The sequence below is a fragment of the Lithobates pipiens genome, unplaced genomic scaffold (assembly GCF_037356315.1).
Source record: "Lithobates pipiens isolate NorthernLeopardFrog02 unplaced genomic scaffold, aLitPip1_a1.2 Scaffold_27, whole genome shotgun sequence".
Classification (NCBI taxonomy): Eukaryota; Metazoa; Chordata; class Amphibia; order Anura; family Ranidae; genus Lithobates; species Lithobates pipiens.
The window spans coordinates 133,565,355-133,589,244 of record NW_027507788.1 but is presented as its reverse complement, the minus strand read 5'-3'; the positions used below and the strand labels follow the sequence as shown (position 1 = coordinate 133,589,244).

The following is a 23,890-nucleotide window of genomic DNA, read 5'->3' as shown; positions in this document are numbered from 1 at the left end:
TGATAGCGTAATGCCGCATTGTTCCAGTCTGTGTCGGAACTCCAGCGTCGGAACTCCGACACATAGTCCTCTATAGGTCGGCGACCTTGCTGCAGTGAATGCAGGGCTGCTTCAGCGGTGGCGGTTAATTGAGGATCTTCATATAACCGCGACATGGCCTGAAAGAAGATGTCCAGGGTTTCAAGGGAAGGATCCTTCTTCTCTAACAGGCGGTGGGCCCAGGACTGAGGTTCGCCGGTTAGCAGAGAGATGACATAGCCCACCTTGGTGGCCTCAAGGGAAAAAGTCCTGGGCTGTAGAGCAAAGAACAGTTCACATGAGTTGCGAAAAGTCCGGAATTTCCCACGATCTCCAGAGAATCTCTCGGGTGTAGGCACCCTGGGTTCGGGTGGCAGCATTACTACAGCGGGAGTAGCAGAAGTTCCGGAAGCAGCAGGAGAAGAAGTAGACAGGGCCTGGACCCGTTCCTCCAGCTGACTATAGCCCTCTTGTAAACTCTTCACTGCTTGAGTGAGGCCTGCGAGGTGGCGGCAAAGTTCGTCCATAGGAGAGGCTCCCTGCGTGGGCTCGGACATGGCTGTTCTGTACTGTCACGTACCTGGTGGAAGGAGCCCGGAGTGCAGGGAGCGGCCTCTCGTAAGCCTCTGGCTCGAGATCCCCTAAGAGTGGGAACAGGGACTCTAGAGATCAGAGGGCACAAGTGCCAAGTCCGTGTTGGTGGGCTTGGTCCTGGAGCTGGCGTCAGACAGCAGCGGGTGCAGGCAGGTGGTTCTGGAACAGCTGGAGAGCAGTCAGCGGCTGGCAGCAGATGCAGGAGGTAACACAGGAACGGCTGGCAGGCGGGCAACAGGCAGCAGCGGTCACAGAAGACAACCGGATCAGCAGGCAACAGCAGGGTCAAACACAGGCCGGGTCGTCAATGGGCAGGCAGCAGAAGTACCGAAGGAGAAGGCAGAAGCGTGGTCAGGAAGTCCGAGGGTCAAGGCTGGCAGCAAGCAGGGGTAATCAGGAACAAGCTGGGTAGATCAGAGGCAGGAACAATCAGGTTTAGCAGAGGTAACTCACAGGAACGCTGTAGACAGAACAGCACTGGGCCACTAGAACGGATCTCTTAAGAAGCCCTCTGGGCGCCAAGAACGGTCGCACGGCGTGCCCGCGCGCGCCCACGTGAAACCGTGCAACCGTTCGTGACCCCGCGCACCCGCGTGCGCCCGATCGTACCTGCTCGCACCCGCGTGCGTCCGTTCGCGCTAACGCACGCCCGGGAAGACCTATTAGCGCTCAACGGACCAATTCTGTGGATAGGTCTTCCATGGGCCGCTGGGACTCGGGAACGACCATGACAGGTGGATAGCACGGGAAACATTACTAAACATAGACAAAAGTGTCCAGCCCAAGGATGGACCACGTCCTCCTTTGCCTGTGGGTACAGACGCTGCTGGCCCCCTTATAGTGGCATGGAAACCTCTGCCTCTCCATGCTGTGTGATTGGATGCACTTTTTTGAATGAAAAAGTTGTGTTTGGTGCACTTTAAAATTGAGGACTGACCGAAATGCAAAAAACGGGGGGGGGGGGGGGGGGGGACACAACAGCGTCATAGTAAAAAAAAAAAAAAAAAAAACAGTGGCTGACAATTAAAAAAAATAAATGGAATGATGTAGAACAAATTCAATTTAATACAAATTTATTTTTTTAACACCATTTTCCCCACCTTCCATTATCACTGCCCCCTCCTTCCGTAGAATTCCCTCTTCCACTTTTAAATTGAAATGTGTTCTGGCCAATCGAAAAAGGTCATAGGTCTGTTCTCTTCTTTAAAAACAGCGGTGGGTTTCCTAGACCGAGCAGTTCTCACATAATAAATCGGTAGGCCACTGTGCTGTCCAGAAAAACCATGAGCACATGCCAGTGTGATGACAAACCCTCAGAGTGGCATGTCCATAATGGCCAGGGCTCACAGAAAGGGGGTGGAGAAGTACAGGGGTCATTCAGTCTGGAAGAAGAGCAGCACTGGATCAAGGAATCTTTGGAAAAAAAAACCTCTGGTGCTACCCTCAGTTTTTTACCACACTGGGCCACTGAATTTTTCTTCTTTTTTGTAAAAACAGTTGGCATGAATACATATAGCTACAAACAGAAGCAAAAACTGCTAATGCTAGTACAGACTAAATGTATTTTAGTCATGGTTGTTGAAACTGCTAGAACATGCTCTACGGGGGGAATGTTCACCTGGATAAATGGTACAAGGTGCAAGAGTCACATATCCAAATGTAAGTATGGAAATAATTAACATGGATAACCTTGAAAGCATTGAAACTTGTAAATCACCAGATTATCTAGATAGCAGTGGAAAAATACTTAAAAGCTTTTTGGAAGAAAAAAAAACGGTTTATAAATATCTGAAAGCAACAGTGAGCCTGGGAAAAACCTATGGAGTCTACCACTGGGATTAACTGGATAGTGTGCAGCAAAATATATCACATTAACGTTCATGTATATTTTAGAATAGAATAGAAGGCCTTTATTGTCGTCATTAGAATACATATAATTTAAATTTCAGATATGCATAATGTTTTTCACCTGCATAGGGCAGAGAGGACATGTTCATGGAAAGGGCTATGCTCTGTGCGAAGCAAAGATACCAGTTGCTGAATCATTCCCATAGAACACAGTGTACCTGCAAATCAATAAACTATGTTATTACTAAATTGTAAAATAATATAATCAATATACAATATAGTACATTCGATTAGAGCTTGTGTACAAAGAGCATAGTTCTAAATCTCTCTGAAATATAAACACAACCTGCATACAGAATTCTTGTTACATATGGGAGAACACCATCTTAAAGCACAGTCTCACTGCAGAGGTGGCAATATGAGAAGGGACAGCGATAAAGTGGGAACTACCATCTACATTCCTCTACAGCAGTGGTTCTGAACTCCTGTAATTGGACCCAATAACAGGCCAGGTTTGCAGGATAACTGAAATACATCACAGGTGATATCATTTGCTGCTCAGTGATTGCAGCATTCTAGTCTGCATCTCCCCAAGGTAATACTTAAAATCTGGCATATTAGTGGGTCCTGGGGACAGGAGTTAAAGCCTAAGAGCCGGTTCACACAGGGGCGACTCGGATCCGACTTCAGGTCGCCCCCTAGTTGCGCTACATGTAAAACTCAATGTAAGTGAATGAGAGCCGTCTTAATGCACACTTCTGAAGTCGCTCCGACTTCAGAAAAGGTTCCTGTACTACTTCAATCCGACTTGTAGGCGACTGGTACCCATTGATTTTTTTTTTAGTTTATTGAAATAACACACAACTTATATTTCATTCAACTCTATACACAGCAACGTATAGTGTAAAAATGCAGATATACTGCCATTTAACACAGTACACAGTAGCACACATTTATGGTGTTAACAGGGCACATAGAAACAATTGTTTCCTAATTGCACACAGGACAGAGGAACTTAGATTATTGGGTTATGCAGCGACTTACATTTGACTGGATACTGGCAAATAAAACTTTAAGAACTACCCCAACATAACCCTCCCACTTGCAGCAAGATTCAGCTTTTTGCCAGTGTCTTTAGGTGTACAGACATCTCTCTGCTCTGAGAGAAGCAACCCTTTGCTTTATTGTATTTTTCCTCGGTTTGCATCACGATTCATCTAGTTTATACAGAAGCGGTTATCCTGACATATACTATCATGAACAAGTACCAGGCGTGCTTTAGCATGGAAATTCAGCTAAGCACAGAAAGAAAATCAGCAAAAAAGTATTAACCCCCTTGGCTTTTTACCTATTTTGGTACATTACAGCCTTTAGTTCAATTTTTTTTTATTAATCTGAATTATATGCAATGGCTCAGAGCACAATAGTCTCAGCTAGTGAAGTAAAATTTAAAAAATATATACATAAAACTATTTTTCAGAAATAAAAAAATGATAATTGGCATGTGCACATGTATTCACCCCCTTTGTTATGAAGCCCATAAAAAGCTCTGGTGCAAACAATTACCTTCAGAAGTCACATAATTAGTGAAATGATGTCCACCTGTGCGCAATCTAAGTGTCACATGATCTGTCATTATATATACAGACCTTTTTAAAAGGCCCCAGAGGCTTCAAACACCTAAGCAAGAGGCACCACTAACCAAACACTGCCATGAAGACCAAGGGACTCTTCAAACAAGTAAGGGATAATGTTGCTGAGAAGTACAACTGAGGGTTAGGTTATAAAAAAAATCCAAATTTTTGATTATTCCTAGGAGCAGAATTAAATATATCATAACCAAATGAAAAGAATATGGCACAACAGCAAACTTGCCAAAGACGGCAGTACACTAAAACTCATGGACCAGGCAAGGAGGGCATTAAATCAGAGGCAGCACAGAGACCTAAGGTAATCCTGGAACAGCTGCAGAGTTTCACAGCAGAGACTGGAGTATCTCTACATAGGACGACAATAAGCCATACGCGCCATAGAGTTGGGCTTTATGGCAGAGTGGCCAGAAGAAAGCCATTACTTTCAGCAAAAAACAAAATGGCATGTTCTGAGTTTACAAAAAAGGCATGTGGGAGACTCCCAAAACATATGGAGGAACGTGCTCTGGTGAGACTAAAATTTTACTTTTTGACCATCGAAGAAAACGCTATGTCTGGCGCAAACTCAACACATCACATCGCCCAAAGAACACCATCCCCACAGTGAAACATGGAGGTGGCAGCATCATGCTGTGGGGATGTTTTTCAGTAGTGGGGACTGAGAAACTGGTCAGAGTTGAGGGAAAGATGGATGGTTCTAAATACAGGGATATTCTGTGTGTGTGATTTAAAGAGGAAGTAAACCCTTTCAAACCACTTTGACCTACAGGTAAGCCTAGATTAAGGCTTACCTGTAGTTCCAAGCAATATCTCCTAAACCTATATGGTTTAGGAGATATTTGCCCGAAAATGGGCACCGCTGTCTACGGCGCATGCGCCGTAGACAGCGGCGCGCAGGCGCACTAAATGCGGCAAGTCCAAGAATGGATTTGTCTAATTTGTCGACTCCTGTGCGCATGCGCGGGAGTGACGTCATCGCGGCTTCGCCGAATGGCAGCGGCGGAGCTGCGAGACACGACTCCCGTGCGCATGCGCGGGAGTGACGTCATCGCGGCTTCGCTGCTGTGATTCGTCGGAGCTGCGAGACGCCACCAGCAAGATGGATGCGGCGGACTACAGGGGACAGCGGCGACTTCGCTGGCTCCTGTGTCAGGTAAGTGACACATAATGAGCTACTATGCGATGCATAGTAGTCCATTATGCTTTACCTTTGCAGGGAAAAAAAGAGGAAAAAAAGAGGAAGTAAACCCATCAGGGTTTACTTCCTCTTTAAGGCTAGGATGGAGGTTCAAGATACACTATTAATGGCCTCCCGTCTAGTATATCACCACAGCGCTCAAACCCCCCCCCCCTCCCCCCAGCTGCCACTTAGAAAATTGAATATATCTCTCAGAAGGTGAAAAAAGCAAAACTAACACTCACAATGCAAAAATCACCTTGTGGTGCTACAAAGAATAAACACTGTTAAATAGCAGTGTACTGCAATGCCCAAAACTGCGCAGCGTGAAAATTCTAAACACATGTGCATAAATAAGTACAATAAACAATAAAGTAAATTGTGATTAAATAGCAAAAAAAATAATCGCAATCAAAAAATCGCATAAAAGTGATACAGTGAATATGTGACAAAACATAAATAAAGCAAATAAACACAATAATTTTTATACTACAAATAGTGCTCTAATGGAAATGTGCAGTTCCAAAATAAATTTAAAGATTGATCTTCAATCAGACACAATTATTGAGGAGCAATAACTGTGATGGTAGCAATAGTTCAAAAACTCCTTTTCAAGTGAACGTTCTGTACCCAAGTGTCCATAAACTGCAAAGCCTCCACCGCACCCTTGGTGTTCGTGCCCCCCTTGTTTAGAACACTCACCAGCAGTATTGCCCAGCACTCTCGTGTCGGGCAAAAAAGGATGGAGGTTCACCTTCCAGCAGGACAATGACCCCAAACACACTGCTACAGCAACACTTGAGTGGTTTAAGGCCAAACATGTAAATGTGTTGGAATGGCCTAGTCAAAGCCCAGACCACAATTCAATAGAAAATCTGTGGTCAGACTTAAAGATTGCTGTTCACAAGCGCAAACCATCCAACTTGAAGGAGCTGGAGCAGTTTTGTAAGGAAGAATGGGCGAAAATCCCAGTAGTAAGATGTGGCAAGCCCATAGAGACTTATCCAAAGCGACTTGGACCTGTGATAGCAAAGTACAAAGTATTGACTTTAGGGGGAGAATAGTTATGCACATTGAATTGTTCTGTTATTTTGTCCTATTGGGTGTTTGCTTCACAATAAATAAAAAAAAAAAAACATCTTCAAAATTGTGGGCCACTCATTAAAATTAGAAGAAAAGAGGTTTAACCTTAAACTACGTAGAGGGTTCTTTACGGTAGGAGCGGCAAGGATGTGGAATTCCCTTCCACAGGCGGTGGTCTCTGCAGGGAGCATCAATAGTTTCAAAAAACTGTTAGATAAGTGCCTGAATGACCGCAGCATACAGGGATATACAGTGCCTTGCAAACGTATTCACCCCCTTGGCATTTTTCGTGTTTTCTTTCCTCACAACCTGGAATTAACATGGATGGTTTGAGGATTTGCATCATTTAATTTACAGAACATGCCCACAACTTTGAAGATGTTTTTTTTTTTTTATTATTTATTGTGAAGCACACAACAAATAGGACAAAATAACAGAAATGCCAATATTCTGCTTGCTTTGTTAGCAGCAGCTTGGCATTGCATGCCATTGCTGAGCCTATCTACTAGGACCCCCAGGTCCTTTTCCATCCTAGATTCCCCCAGAGGTTCTCCCCCCAGTGTATAGATTGCATTCATATTTTTGCCATATTTTTTATCTGGAAAACATTTTTCTTTTACACGACACAAGTCCCGCCTCTTTATTCTTATATTTCACACCTTACTGCAGGATATTAAACTCAGGCTTGCTAGGAATATGAGGAGTTATACTATGGCTGTTCTGACATCTTTATTTGCCAATGACCAGTCACCTGAAGGTAGCCATATAACCCAATTGTTTAAGACTAGATTTCTGTGTCAGGCAATGTACTCCAAGAAAAAAGATTTTGCAGGCAAGTAAAAATTTTATTTTTCTGTGTGCCCTGGTGTTGAAGCTCAACTGGCACTGGTGTGAACGAGCCCTTAAAGGAGAAAGTAAACTTCCATCTCTTGCTTTCACCTATAGGTAAGCCTAGAAGAATACGTAGAATAAATATCTCTTAAATGTGCACAGTTTTGGAGATAATTACTGTACATGCAGCCAATGACATCACTGGCACAGGCACTCTGAAGAAATGGACAGCTGTGCCGTTTATTCAGACTCCTGCACTGTGAATAGTGACTCCTGCGTGCATGCTCAGGAGTGACGTCATCGCAGCTCCGGCCAGCTACAGAGCCGGAGTCCGCGAAACCAGAAGCAAGACAGGTGAAGATGAGAGCGCCTGCAGCGATGAGATCTCGGCGCGGGGGACTTTGTTTTAAGGCAAGTTTAACATAATGTGCTAGTATGCGACGAATACAAAAGTCAGCTTTTATTCATAGAGTAGAAATCTCTGTTCTAAAAAAAAAAAAAAAAAAAAAACTTGTTGTAACAGCTTAAAAAGTGTTCGCTGAAGTTGGGACACACGGCATCATCCAGGTATCAAATGTTTTAGGCTGTAGAGCCACTCTATCACTTCTACAGGCAGCAGAAGTTCCCCCACCCCCCCCCCCCTTTTTCTGGGCCCTCTTCTGTTTCATCACCTGGGACCGCTCCAACCAGAGGCATCTAGTGCACTCCACAGAGAGGAACCAACGTTGTTGTTCCTGTGTGAGATTAAAAACTGGAAGCAATGAAGATTGGCATTTCTGGTTTCAGTCGGGTGTAAAAAAAGCTGTTACCAGCTTGTGACCTGACCAAACCAATCTTGGTTTGTTTAGATGCTTTAGAGGCCAGAGGGGAGATATGGGGTCTAATAAACCCAAGATCTCTCCATAAAGAGGTCCTGCCATGGCCAATGCCATCACATGGGATGTTGTTTACCCTTATGATCGCAATAAAGTTGACCCAAAAATAAAATAAATGGTATATAGTGTAAAAAAAATAAAAAAATTGACTTCTAAATACATATATGTATATAAAAAACATGCAAATGTGAAAGCCCACGTAGGTCCTGCACGCATATGTAAACAGAGATGGCACCACACATGCTATCATCAGGGCAAGAACAGTAATTCTAGAGCCAGACCTCCTATGTAACTCTAAACTGGTAACCTGTAAAGACTTTTAAAGCGTCGCCTATGACTGTACTTTTATCCCAAAACCTTGCAACACCCACCATTTTATTTTCTAGGGCTTCTGCTTAAAAAAATTATAATTATATATATTTATATATATTTGGCCTGAGTGAAAAGTGGTTAAACACTTGTGTATACCAAACTGTTACCACAATAGTAAATTCAAGTGTCTGTTTTAAGCAAGCAAACTCCCTCATTAGAAAGCGAGAGGCGACTTGTACTACTACATAGAGTAGCTGAATGGAATATACTTGGAACAGCGCTGCTAACTGCAAAGCTTTGGCAACATCTGGGTCTGTAAAAGCTGGCGTTAGGCCCAATTTACACCTGAGCATTTTGGAGCCTGAAGCTCCAAAATGCTCAACATCAAAAATTCCTTGCATTTGAAAAGGTGGCTGTCCACACATGAGCAGTCAGGCACCTGTAGCTTGACACCTGACGCTCCAAAAGCTACACAAGCTACTTTTGAGGCAGAATTGGGCACTTTTGGCCCCACAGACTTAAAAAGAGTAATTCCACTTTTGCTGAGAAAAAAAAACACACAATAATCCCTTTTGAATAATCAATATACATTGCAAGGAGATTAAAGGGTTGAACAGTTGGAGACCAGAGATGAGCTCAGGCATGTTTGGAAACTAGTCTGAACTTGCCTGAACTATTCCTCCAGGAAATTGTCACTGCCACAAACCGCCTTTGCTACCAGACAGGGAATGCCTTGTCCGCTTGAGACTGGGGGACTGCAAGGACAACTTCCTGGTGGGATAGCTCAGATGGGTTTGGAATAGTATCCAAAATATGCCTGTGTTAATCCCTACTGGAGATCAGAACCAACACTTTTGTGCGAGAGTCATGGTTTAACTCTGCAGTGTGCTGCCAGCACACAGAGTATATTAAAGTGGTTATAACCCTAAAATTAAAAAATAAAAACCTGCTCCTGTTCCTTTAAAACATGACATATAGCATATGCCATGTAATTTGTCCCGTTGTACAATGTAAAATTCCTGGTTGATCCTTCCTGTTTCTGTGTCCCCGTGTGTGCCAACCAAAGTAATCATGGCTGCTGATCCATAATACCATGATCGGTTTACATGCCGCCGTCATCCCGCTCTCTGCTACGAGTCTCTCCCTCTCCGTCCCTGCCTGTCAGCTCAGTTTAAGATCCGATCTCCTCCCGCCCCTATTCCTGTACAATAATATATTGAAATCCCTGGCATCCCCATCTATTAAAATTATAATACACATACAGACACATACATATATACATACATACATACACACACTCAACTTAAAGGGGTTGTAAAGGTAAATGTTTTTTCACCTTAATGCATTCTATGCATTAAGGTGAAAAAACATCTCACACTGCCGGCGCCCCCAGTCCCCCCGTTTTACTTACCTGACCCCTCGAAAATCCCGCGCTCGCCCCCGCCGTCCTCTTCGCCGCTCAGCCTGGCCGCTGATTGGCTGGAGTGGATGGATTGAAAGCAGCGCAGCCATTGGCTCGCGCTGCTGTCAATCACATCCAATGACGCAGCGCGCCGGGGGGCGGGGCCTTGTGATACAGCGAGCGGCTATAGCCGCCGGCTGTATCACGGGAGCGCGCCCGCAGTGCTTCTCACCAATGCGAGGGAGCTCGCATTAACGTGAGAAGCACCTGCGGGAGGAAGCTGAGACAGCCGCCGAGGGACCCCAGAAGAGCAGGTTCGGGGCCACTCTGTGCAAAACGAGCTGCACAGTGGAGGTAAGTATGACATGTTTGTTATTTTAAAAAAATAAAAAATTTTACTTTACAACCCCTTTAAACTTCCTGGCCCCACTCCTTAACCACTGGCCACTTAAACACCCTTAATAACCAGACCAAATTTCAGCTTTCAGTGCTCTTACATTTTGAATGACAATTACTCAGTCATGCAACACTGTACCCATATGACATTTTTGTCCTTTTTTTCACACAAATAGAGCTTTCTTTTGGTGATATTTAATCGCTGCTGGGTTTTTTATTTTTTGTGCTATAAAAGAAAAAAGACAGAAAATTTAGCAGATTAGTAATTTTTCTTCATACATTTTGGCCAAAATTTATACTACTACATATGTTTGGTAAAAATAAGTTCAAATTGGTGGATATTATTTGGTCTTTGTGAAAGTTATAGAGTCCACAAGCTATGGTGCCAATATCTGAAAATTGATTATACCTGAAGTACTGACGGCCTATCTCATTTCTTGAGACCCCAACATGCCATAAAAGTACTAGTAGCCCCCAAATGACCCCTTTTTGGAAAGAAGACATTCCAAGGTATTTAGTAAGGCCGCGTACACACGCGGGGACTGTTCGCTCAACTTTGTTCGTCAAACAGTTTCAGCGGACAGTCCGCTCAAAATTAGCATGGACGGACTTGCCCACACACGACGAACGAACAGTCCGCTGAAACCGTGCGCGATGACGTGAACGGCACGTACGACGGGACTAGAAAACGACGTCCTATACACTGCAATGCAACCTTCGGCGTGTAAATTCTTTCTGAGCATGCGCGAGACTTAGTTTGACGAACAAGCCTACACACGGGCGGACTGTCCGCTCAAACCAAGTTTCAGCGGACAGTTTTTCGGAATTTCCGAAAAACTTTGTTCGTCAGACTGTCCGCTGAAACTGTCCGCTGAAAGCCCACACACGAGCGGACTGTCCGCCGAAACACTGTTCAGCGGACAAAGTTGAGCGAACAGTCCCCGCGTGTGTACGCGGCCTAAGAATTGTTTTCCTACAATTCTTTGCAAAATCAAGATTTTTTACTTTTTTTTTTTCACAAAATCGTCATATTATCAGGTTATTTCTCACACACAGCATATGCATACCACAAATTACACCCCAAAACACATTCTGCTATTACTCCCGAGTATGGCAATACCACATGTGTGAGACTTTTACACAGTGTGGCCACATACAGAGGCCCAACATGCACAGATCAGGTGTTCTGGAGCACCCAGGCCAATTCTGACATTTCTCTCCTACATGTAAAATGCATAATTTTTTTGCTAGAAAATTACATAGAACCCCAAAACATTATATATGTTTTTTTTAGCAAAGACCCTAGAGAATACAATGGTGATCGTTGCAACTTTTTATCACGCACGGTATTTGCACAGCAATTTTTTTTAACGCGTTTTGTGAACAGTTTTGTGCTAAAAAAAAAAAACACACACACACAAACAGTAAAGTTAGCCCAATGTTTTTGCATAATGTGAAAGATGAAGTTACGCTGAGTAAATAGATACCCAACATGCCACTCTTCAAAATTGCACACGCTCGTGGAATGGCGCCAAACGTACCTACTTAAAAATCCCCATAGGCGACGCTTTCATTTTTTTTACTGGTTACATGTTTTGAGTTACAGAGGAGGTCTAGGGCCAGAATTATTGCTCTCACTCTAACGTTCACTCTAACCTCACATGTGTGGTTTGAACACCGTTTTCATATGTGAGCGGGACTTGCGTATGTGTTCGCTTCTGCATGCAAGCACATGGGGACAGGGGCGCTTTAAATTATTTTATTTTTTTATTTTTTTTATTGTTCATTTTACTTTATTTTAGTTTGATATTTTTTTCCCCAAAAAAATTTTTTTTTGATCCCTTTTATTTCTATTACAAGGAATGTAAACAGCCCTTATAATAGGAATATGGCATGACAGGTCCTCTTTACAGTGAGATATGGGGTCAATAAGATCCCACATCTCACCTCTAGTCTGGGAAGCCTGAAATAAAAGAAATAAAAAAATAAAAAGTAGTTGGCAGGGTATTGCAGAGTATTGGCAGAGAATTGAGGGGTTAATTTTCGGTGAGCAGCACTGTGGGCACTGCTGTACCGATCGGTACAGAGAGGGGAGGGAGGAACCGGCGTCATGTTATGACGCCGGTTTGTTTACAAGTGATCGCTCCGTCATTTGAGGGAGCGAGTCACGGATGCTCTCGAGTGCACACCCCAGGGGGCACGCAAGAGAGCGTAATTCTGGGAGGACGTCATATGACGGCCTCTCAGAGTTAAAGTGGTTGTAAACCCTTACAAACCACTTTGACCTATAGGTATGCCTAGATTAAGGCTTACCTGTAGGTCCAAGAAATATCTCCTAAACCTATATGGTTTAGGAGATATTTGCCCGAAAACAGGCACCGCTGTCTACGGCGCATGCGCCGTAGACAGCGGCGCGCAAGCGCACTGGGCGCGGCATTCTCAACGACAGAGCTGCCGCGCGTGTCGGCTCCCGTGCACATGCGTGGGAGTGACGTCATCGCGGCTTCGCCGAATGACAGCGGCGGAGCTGCGAGACCCCACCAAGAAGATGGATGCGGCGGACTACAGGGGACAGCGGCGACTTCGCTGGCTCCTGTGTCAGGCAAGTGACACATAATGGACTACTATGCGATGCATAGTAGTCCATTATGCTTTGCCTTTGCAGGGAATGAAAGAGGAAGTAAACTCATCAGGGTTTACTTCCTCTTTAAACAACCGCCCTGTAGCCGTCATTCGGCTATGGGCCGGTTGTTAAGTGGTTAACAATCAGCTTATACTTCTCCATGACTGGGCAAAGCTTTGTCCAATAAGGGCGCAAAATGCACTGTGCAGCGTGCAGTGCATTGCAGGGCGTTCAGCGGGGCAAACACCTGCCGGAGACCCTGCAAATTCAGGTGTTCCCTCAATGTGGCGAACAGCCAATGTGTGGCCCGAACCGTTCGCCCAACTCTAGTGGCCAGATAGGGAAACAATCTAAGGGCCTATTCATGTGGTTGCTAGCAGTCAAAATGTCCACCAAATGCAGTGTTGTTCTTGGTTGAGAGAGTATAAAAACAACAGGTGTTACACAGTACTTGTGCATGCACACAAAATGGAAATAACTTGAAAGTCTAGGTTTGTTAAATAGCAGGCAGGAAAGTATGAACTGTTGCCTAAAGTAACAAATCCGATCTCTACATTTCAGACCTGCTCTTAAGCTACTAGATTCTGAAAAGCTATGTAAGGACAACATTAGTGCAATTGGAAACTAGTATATACATTAGGATAAAACTTGTAGTATATGTATGGCCTCATAGAGGTTCTGGTCACTTAAAGTCAGAAGTTCACCTTTAATAATAATAATAATAATAATAATAATAATAATAGCACATTTTGCAGGTAAAAAAAAAATAAAAAATGTGCATTTATTATTACTTTTTTTTTTTTTTTTTTTTACCAGGAGCCTGGAAAGGTGACTGCGGGTTCAATGCAGGACTCCTGCAGACTTGACAGTGTATCTGTCTGCTCATACAGTGGGGCAAAAAAGTATTTAGTCAGCCACCAATTGTGCAAGTTCTCCCACTAAAAAAAAGATGAGAGAGGCCTGTAATTGTCATCATAGGTATACCTCAACTATGAGAGACAAAATGTGCAAACAAATCCAGACAGACAATCATATTGTCTGATTTTTGAAACAATTTGCAAATTATGGTGGAAAATATGTATTTGGTCACCTACAAACAAGCAAGATTTCTGGCTCTCACAGACATGCATCTTCTTTTTTAAGAGGGTCCTCTGTCCTCCACTCATTGCCTGTATTAATGGCACTTGTTATCAGTATAAAAGACACCTGTCCACAACCTCAAGCAGTCACACTCCAAACTCCACTATGGTGAAGACCAAAGAGCTGTCAAAGGACACCAGAAACAAAAATTTTAGACCTGCACCAGGCTGGGAAGACTGAATCTGCAATAGGCAAGCAGCTTGGTGTGAAGAAATCAACTGTGGGAGCAATAGACAATGGAAGACATACAAGACCACCAATCTCCCTCGATCTGGGGCTCCACGCAAGATCTCATCCCGTGGGGTCAAAATGATCACAAGAACGGTGAGCAGAAATCCTAGAACCACACAAGGGGACCTAGTGAATGACCTGCAGAGAGCTGGGACCAACATAACAAAGGCTACCATCAGTAACACACTACACCGCCAGGGACCCAGATCCTGCAGTGCCAGACATGTCCCCCTGCTTAAGTCAGTACATGTCTGGGCCTGTCTGAGGTTTGCTAGAGAGCATTTGGATGATCCAGAAGAGGCTTGGGAGAATTTCATATGGTCAGATGAAACCAAAGTACAACTGTTTGGGAGAAACACAACTTGTCATGTTTGGAGGAGAGAGAATGCTGAGTTGCAACCAAAGAACATCATACCTACTGTGAAGCATGGGCATGGCAACATCATGCTTTGGTACAATTTCTCTGCAAAGGGAACAGGACTGATCCATGTACATGAAAGAATGAACGGGGCCATGTATCATGAGATTTTGAGTGCAAACCTCCTCCCATCAGCAAGGGCATTGAAGATGAAAACGTGGCTGGGTCTTTCAGCATGACAATGATCCCAAACAAACCGCCCGGGCAATGAAGGAGTGGCTTCATAAGAAGCATTTCAAGGTCCTGGAGTGGCCTAGCCAGTCTCCAGATCTCCACCCCATAGAAAACCTTTGGAGGGAGTTGAAACTCCATGTTGCCCAGCGACAGCCCCAACACATCACTGCTCTAGAGGAGATCTGCATGGAGGAATGGGCCAACATACCAGCAACAGTGTGTGACAACCTTGTGAAGACTTACAGAAAACGTTTGATCTCTGTCATTGCCAACAAAGGATATATAACAAAGTATTGAGCTGAACTTTTGATATTGACAAAATACTTATTTTCCACCATAATTTGCAAATAAATGATAAAAAAAAAAAAAAAAAAAAACAGACAGACAATGTGATTGTCTGGATTTGATTTCACATTTTGCCTCTCATAGTTGAGGTATACCTATGATGACAATTACAGGCCTCTCTCATCTTTTTAAGTGGGAGAACTTGCACAATTGGTGGCTGACTAAATACTTTGGACAGAGTAAATAAAGTGGTGTTGCACTCTCAGCGTGAGAAATACTCAAATAAAAAATAAATAAAAATTCATGTGATAAAAATCCTAAAAACATAAAAAGGAGAATTGATGAACAGGTGATAGCTGCAATAAATATCACAATGAAAAAATATTTTTTTCACTGTGATATTTATTGCAGCCATTACCTGTTCATCAATTCTCCTTTTTATGTTTTGGATTTTTATCACATTCATTTTTATTTATTTTTTACTCGAGTATTTCTCACGCTGAGAGCGCAACACCACTTTATTTACTCTGTCCATTTATCGATGAGATTTGTTTGACTCATGCAGTGTATGCAGCACTTTTGAGATGTGATTTATCTTTGAACTTTCCTTATTAGCGCAGGAGCCACATATTGCCATATATACTTTGACTAAATACTTTGTTGCCCCACTGTACCTTGTACAGGGAGGTACACACTGACAGGAAGAGACAACAAACTACCTAGAGCGCTCAACAGCGCCATGGTAGTTCATTGATAACTACAAGCTGACAGCTACAAAAGGATGACGGTACTTGTAGTTTGCCATTCACAGAACCCTGTGAATGAATGATGCAGTCGGACAGGTGGAGCCCACGCAGCCACATTTAAAGATCCCCTGCTTGCTGTCACTAGATTCAGCAGACTGGAAAAACACTGCAGGAATGGGAACACCTTACCCCCCTAAAAATAGATGGAACATGTAACATGTTCCCAAAGGTGAACTTATCCTTTAAGATCTAGATTTCTGCATGAAGCAGATATGTGCTAGGGTTGAATAATCATTCAGCCTCTTGTATTGGACAATGACAATTAATCTTTTGCACCAAAATTCCTAGCTCTGCGTACCTGCCACAGCCAATACAAAGCAGTCTTACTCATGGTGCGGAATTGTTTTAGGCCGTGATTCAACCCTAGCACATATGCACAACCCTAGGACATACGTGCAATGCAAATGCATGAAGCAAAAAAAAAAAAAAAGTACGCACATATAAAAAAATTAAAATAAAAAATGCAGCAGCACTACTGTGCACCTGAGAGATCAAGCAGCTTTGTTGAAGACTTCTAAGCATACATGTGCTGACATGTATCACTTTTACTATAAAGTCTGAAGTAAACACAAGGTCACAGATCCTACTGTCACAGCAGTGGCAGTAAAATGATTAGTACAAGAATAAGTGAGGGTATATTTACAAATTTTTTTCTGCTGCTCATTAATAATAAAAAGTATGCCATTAAGAAAAAGAAATCCATTCCTGTTTACAATACAAAAAATCAGATATCTTACTGATACCTAAACACTGATGCCTAAAGACAACTTTTGTGTGCTTTTTTATGATGTAAGGGCCCTTTCACACCGGAGTGGTGCGTGGCGCTTTACTGTCATTTTAGCAGCGGTCTGCGGCCGCTAGTGGGGGTTAAAACTGCCCTGCTAGCAGCTGCAGACCGCCGTTAAAATGACAGTAAAACTGCCCGCAAAGCACCGCTGCAGCTAGCTTTCACCTCTCCAAAGATGCGGCTAGCAGGACTTTTTTCACTGTCCTGCTAGCGCACCGCTCCAGTGTGAAAGCCCTCCGGCTTTCACACTGGAGTGAAAGGGGCTGTTTTTTTTAAAACCGCCCCAGTGTGAAAGGGACCTTAAGAAAGCCCATAGTTTTTAATGTGCCTGTACACACAGTGTCGTAAACACGTGCTGCATATAGATCAGTTAAAATAAATAATTCACAATGCTAGACAGTATTTTACACATATAACAGATTCCCCAACAAAAACTAGAATAGAATAGCCCATTCTCCTGTTTTTATGCAATCAGAAGTAACCAGAAGTCAGATATTCACACATCAGTACAGTGTGCAAGTAACCTTATATGCTAAAGATATAGGTTTTAATGCAGTAACAGAAAAGCACATACATTTTACCAACTAAAATTCAGTTGAAACTGAATTACCTTTATGTTCTGGATGGCTGTACAGCAGATTCTGCAGCAAAAAAGCAGATTTTATTTTTAGTTTCTCTACTTCACTCTGCATGGCACGCATCAAAACAGAAAAGCCATCGAGCTTCACAAATTCAGCCAGCCCAGCTTCTTGCTCTCGAATCAGGCCTGAAAGCCACAAATAAAGTTACTAGACATTAACATGTGACCACTTGCAAGAATTACTTGACTACAATACTGCTATGGCATTTCAATAATTTACATACATACTCCTTAAAAGGGGAGAACCAGCCGGGAAAAAAAATAAAAAATAAAAATGTAAAAGTCAGCAGCTACAAACACTGTAGCTGCTGACTTTTAATAAGTACACTTACCTGTCCTGGTTGCCCGCGATGTCGACCGCCCGAGGCCAACCATCCCTCGGCTCTTGGGTCCCGGCACCTCCATTCCAACTAAGGAAACAGGCAGTGGAGCCTTGCGGCTTCACTGCCCATTTCATACTGCGCAATGCACAAGTCGCGCAGCGCTTTGCGAATGGGGCACGATGTGTTCTGGGACACACACAGTTCCCAGAACACACCGTGCCCCATTCACTAGAAGACGACGTGAGGAGAAGACTGAAGATCACCGCGGAATAGGAAGAGGTAGATTAGGATGACCTGCCTAGCAACAGGCATTTCTGGCAAGTTAAAAAAATATATAATTTCATCCAATTTTTTAGGAACATTTTTAGGCCGGTTATAAAAAAAAAAAAAAAAAAAAAAAAAAAAAAAGTCAGCAGCTGCAAACACTGCAGCTGCTGACTTAATAAACACACTCACCTGTCCAGGGCGCCCGCGATGTCGGCCGCCCGAGGCCGACCCGTCCCTCGGCTCTCGGGTCCCGGCGCCGCCATCCCTTGTAAGGGAAACAGGCAGCGGAGCCTTATGGCTTCACTGCCCGTTTCCTACTGCGCATGCGCGAGTCCCGCAGCTACTGCGCATGCGCGAGCCCCGCAGCGCTTTCTGAATGGGACGCGCTGTGTTCTGGAACACACAGTTCCCAGAACACAGCGCGACTCATTACCCAGAAGACGCCGCGACGAAGAGAGAAGACAGAAGATCTCCGCGGAGGAGGAAGAGGAAGATTAGGATAAAGTGCCTAGCAACAGGCATTTCTGGTAAGTAAAAAAAAAAATTTTTTTTCATTTTTTTTTTTTTAGATTTTTTGTAATTTTTAACATTTTTTTGTTTTTCAGGGTGGCCTTCCCCTTTGAGTAGCCCTCCACTTTGTCCTGTCACGTGACTGTGCCTGGGCCTTTGAAAGGCATCTTGGTAGCATGAGGTCATTAGTTTGCTTCAAGCAGAACTAAAGTGTCTCCTACTTTCTGGCAGTTCACAAGGTTAGAGGTCACAGCAGGGAGCTTAAGCTGGTAAAACCACCAACACATACACAAGCCCATACTGCTATGGCACCAGGATTTATAGGACAGTTTTATCTATAGGCTGGCTGATTAGTACAGTTGCTAACTCTGAATGACACCAACATGTCTGCAGCCTGAATGAGTATAAAAACCAGCAGGTATTGGGGTCTATTTGCACAGGCGATTACATTGAGCAAAAAAGTGCATTCAGCCACAATCACCACAAGTAATTGCTGGTTGTGAGAACAGTTGCAAATACCTGCAGCCACTAGACATCCTGTCATTGCATTATACAGGCTCAACAGTAGTCAACTCCAGCCACAGGAAACCCCAGATTCTTGCCACTGGAAATCACAGTAGGTGTAATTGCCTATGCAAATGGACTCACACACATTACACATGTACACAACATCGAAAAATGCATGCAAGACTAATTCTTGGTTTGGAAAATAGAGGGCAAGTGGTTTAAGAGTGGTGCTCATTGCAGTCAATCAGATCTTCATTCATAAAGCTACTGCAGTCTAGGTTGGTAGGGACAGCAGTAGTGACATTCAGAGGCTAGTGGGTACATAACAGTTCCAAAATTAAAACAGGTAGTATAGTGGATAAATAAGCAGCGGATTTGTATCTTTGGGCCACACAAAACTGATGATTTTGCTTGGGGCACGCATGGTGAGTTGAAGCATCAACCAGCTGCTATGACAATGAAACCTCTGTACCAAAAAAAAAATCTATTAAAAAATCAGTCATAAAGTGACTGTAAATGATCACCTTGTAAAACAACCCACACCGTTTAAAGTAGAAATGAAAAAAGGTAAAACATTTTTGTATACAGTAGATATTTAACCACTTGCAGACCGGACCAATTTGCTGGTCAAAGACCAGACCCCTTTTTGCGATTCGGCACTGCGTCGCTTTAACTGACAATTGCGCGGCCGTGCGACGTGGCTCCCAAACAAAATTGACGTCCTTTTTTCCCCACAACTAGAGCTCTCTTTTGGTGGTATTTGATCACCCCTGCGGTTTTTATTTTTTGCGCTATAACCAAAAATAGAGCGACAATTTTGAAAAAAACACATTATTTTTTACTTTTTGTTATAATAAATATCCCCCAAAAATATATAAAAAAACATTTTTTTCCCTCAGTTTAGGCCGATACGTATTCTTCTACATATTTTTGGTAAAAAAAAAAAAAAACGCAATAAGCGATTCATTGGTTTGCGCAAAAGTTATAGCGTTTACAAAATAGGGATAGTTTTATAGCATTTTTATTAATAATTTTTTATTGTTTTTTTTTTACTAGTAATGGCGGCGATCAGCGATTTTTATTGTGACTGCGACATTGTGGGGGACCCATCGGACATTTTTGGGACCATTGTCATTTATACAGTAATCACTGCTATATAAATGCAGTGATTCCTGTGTAAATTACACTGGCAGTGAAGGGGTTAACCAGTGGGTGGCAGTGTAGGGGTTAAGTGTTCCTAGGGGTGTGTTACTAACTGTGGGGGGGTTGGGCTTTCATTTAGTGAACACTGATCTCTGCTCCAATCACATGGAGCAGAGATCAGCGTCACTAGTTGCTAGGCAGAATGGAGAAGTGTTGTTTACACAGCATTTCCTCCATTCGGCAGCTCCGTGAGACGATCGTGGGGATGCCCGCGGCGATCGAGTCCGCGGGTCCCGCGACCTGACTCACGGGGGTCCCGACCAGCGCGGGAGCGCGCCGCCGGCAGTGCGCTCCCGATGGCAGGGCGGCATTGAATATTGGACGTACCTGTACGCCAATATGCCTGCCCGTGCCATTCTGTCGACGTACATCGTTGACAGAATGGCACGGGCAGGCATATGGATACTTTGAGAAATGTCTTTCTTCTTGCCACTCTTCCATAAAGGCCAGATTTGTGCAGTGTGCGGCTGATTGTTGTCCTATGGACAGACTCTCCCATCTCAGCTGTAGTTTTCTGCAGTTCATCCAGAGTGATCATGGGCCTATTGGCTGCATCTCTGATCAGTCTTCTCCTTGTCTGAGCTGAAAGTTTAGAGGGACGGCCAGGTCTTGGTAGATTTGCAGTGGTCTGATACTCCTTCCATTTCAAAATGATCGCTTGCACAGTGCTCCTTGGGATGTTTAAAGCTTGGGAAATCTTTTTGTATCCAAATCTTCTCCACAACAGTATTACGGACCTGCCTGGTGTGTTCCTTGGTCTTCATGATGCTCTCTGCGCTTTCAACAGAACCCTGAGACTATCACAGAGCAGGTGCATTTATACAGAGACTTGATTACACACAGGTGGATTCTATTTATCACCATCAGTCATTTAGGACAACATTGGATCATTCACAGATCCTCGCTGAACTTCTGGAGTTAGTTTGCTGCACTGAAAGTAAAGGGGCCGAATAATTTTGCACGCACGACTTTTCAGTTTTTTGATTTGCTAAAAAAGTTTAAATTATCCAATAGATTTCGTTCCACTTCACAATTGTGTCCCACTTGTTGGTGATTCTTCACAAAAAATTAAAATGTTATATCTTTATGTTTGCAGCCTGAAATGTAGCAAAAGGTTGAAAAGTTCAAGGAGGCCGAATACTTTCGCAAGGCACTGTATATCCTGGGTTGGCATTGTAAACTCGATGTGCCAGGGAGAAGCATCATAAGCCCGTTAGTGTTTATTGTTATAGCGAGACATTTCCTATGTCCTGGCTTACCAGTTTTTTTAGATTCACCTTGATGGTGTTTTTTTTTATTTTTTTACATCACATATGTGATTAGCCAATTGGCTGTATTTCCTATATAATGGATGTGTGTGAAATATCTATTATATTATTTTTTATATATTTATTGTATGTTTGGAAGGCATGTTGGTTGCATGTCCCCTACATATGTATCCCATTTACCATTTTAACTGTATAGGTTTTTGTTGTCCTGGACGTTACTCCATTATGCCCACAGTTCTGAGCTTGAATGGTGCAGTGTGGCATTTGTGGGGACTAACGTTGCTTGTAGGTATGTGTCTGGACACTGGTATTTTTTTTCTCATACTCTTTTCTAATCTATTTTAGGTTATTTTTAATTTATAATCTTTTTGCCAATTCTTTGCATGGCAGACTTGGTGTCATGTTGGTTCTCCATGCATTGAGCTTGATGTTCTGGTCTGACTCACATCGAGGCTTGGTTTTATTCGGCTTTGTATATAATGCGATGCCTCAGTGCATTGCTTGTGCCCCAGACTATGTCACTATTTGACGAAACGTATGTCGGGATGAGCCGACATCGCGTGCAGAGGTCTAAGCGGATGGGCGTTTTGCACAGCCAGTCGGCTATTTTGCTACTTTTAAACTTTTACATTGTAAGTGCAACTTTTATTACTTTATTAAATAATGTCTCGTCGGAATTATGCGATGTTGAATTCCTTTCATTCCGGGCAATATTTGACCATCTTGTGGGAACCTTCCTGATCCGGGCATCTGTATGGTTTTCCTGGCCACGTCTTTGGATTAATTGGAGGCACTGGTTCATATTTCTGGATAAAGGCCCCGACCCGGTATTTGGTCACAAGCTTATCTAGCTTGCCATTTGGTAAGCACAAATTTTATTTGGTGTTTACACATGGTGGAGGGATCCTCACTTTTTCAACTTTTATATGTGTTTCACGGACTTATTGTGATTGAATTCACGGTAGAAGAGTTCTACCTTACACTATATTATAAACAGTTTTTTTATGGTTTATTTTTATATACACCTCTTATTTATTTTTTTTCACTGATTAATTGGTTTTGGGTGTATTCATATTTATTTTTAATCGATCAATACCTGTATATTTTCATTCTTTTCTTTGGGTCACATTTAGCACTGCTCCAATTTCCACAAATCAGGAATAAGAAGCGTTGGGATAAAAAATGCTTTAAGCCCAGTACAAAGGTCAGTCTAATGACCAGCTTCTGTCGAATGGGCATGCTGGAAAATCAGCATTCAATCAGCACTGGCAACCAATGGCTGTGAGCAATAATCAGTGTATTTTAAAAGGGGAGGGGGCAGGAGGTTGGAGTGCCCAACATAATTCAATGTTTCAGCGGGAGAGATTGCTGCATCAACATTGCTTGTGCCGATGTGGCGACCTGTCAGTTTGTTTTTGTTGAACCCATTGGCTAAACGGGAAAAAAATAAATAAAACCTGAAGGTGTGTACCCAGCTTTAAACAAAGTGCAAAATTATTTTAATGTAGAATTCAACTGGCCTTGTAGTTGGTGTGTCAGAAAGGGTTGCTGGAAATGTCAGGTCTTTTGCCTGAAGTCCTCAAAACAGGAGAAGCCCAGCAGCATTCACATATCTAAAATAACAATTTTGGGTTGATTTGTACTTTAAATCAAATACATAGAAGTAGTAATCCAAGTAATGCACTTACAAGAAATTGAAAAAAGGGCTTTTATCCTGACTTGTTCGCTGCTGTCAAGATCCAGTAATTTCAGCAATTTGCTCATAGCACCAAGACATAGAGCACACTCCTGAACAAATGGTACATTCTGGCTACAGGTGCCAACCAGGTCAGCAGCTCTCCAGCGAAGCTCAGCCTCAGGGCAGCTCAAGTAACGATTTAGCAGCAGCTCCATCCCACCCAGCTTGCAGAAATCTGTCAGAATAGAAAAAGGAAAAAAGGAGATGACCCAAACTATATAAATCAATACCGTTTCAAAATCAAAAAGAAAATCTAAAAGCACTAAACACTAAACAAACCTGTGGAGAAAAAAAAGGAAGAAGAGGATGGCCGCACTTCCATACGATGCAATGTAGTTTATTCGAGAGAAGGTAAAAAAGAGCTCAGATGACATAAGGCATACAGGCAGGGAATGAAAGGTGACATGTTTCACGCGACTAGTGTGCTTCGTCAAAACTAAACAAACCTGCCTTTTTCTGGTACCTACACTCCAAGTAATTAGCTCCATACACAAGGAGCAGATTTGTAAAGCAGTGAATGTGACCTTCACCAAAAGTTCACAGATGGTTAATCATTTCCTGTAATTTACATGCACTAGGAAGATTGGCCCACAGTAAATATTCGATGAATGTTGCTGCATTCACTGCTTTAGAACGAGGATAAAAACACTAGACTTCAAGAGAGCCAACTATACTAATCTGCACTCAATGCTACATGATACCAAATGCTAGCAACAAAACTTCACCTTTCATAGCATGTTACATCTATAGTCAGGGTGTTACATGTAGCATCTTATGAAAGG

General features: G+C 43.0%; 1 protein-coding gene across 4 annotated transcripts in view; it reads right to left on the bottom strand.

Moving 5' to 3' along the window:
- HSPBP1 (HSPA (Hsp70) binding protein 1) overlaps nt 1-23,890 on the bottom strand; it is a 117,376-nt gene that overhangs the window by 37,878 nt on the left and 55,608 nt on the right. For all 4 annotated transcript variants that reach the window (XM_077457493.1, XM_077457491.1, XM_077457494.1 and 1 more), the window contains 3 exons: nt 23,059-23,283; nt 17,263-17,418; nt 2,582-2,678 (listed from right to left, as the gene is read on the bottom strand). In XM_077457493.1, coding sequence (XP_077313619.1) covers nt 2,582-2,678; nt 17,263-17,418; nt 23,059-23,283 — 478 coding nt within the window. The remainder of the gene's footprint in view (nt 1-2,581; nt 2,679-17,262; nt 17,419-23,058; nt 23,284-23,890) is intronic.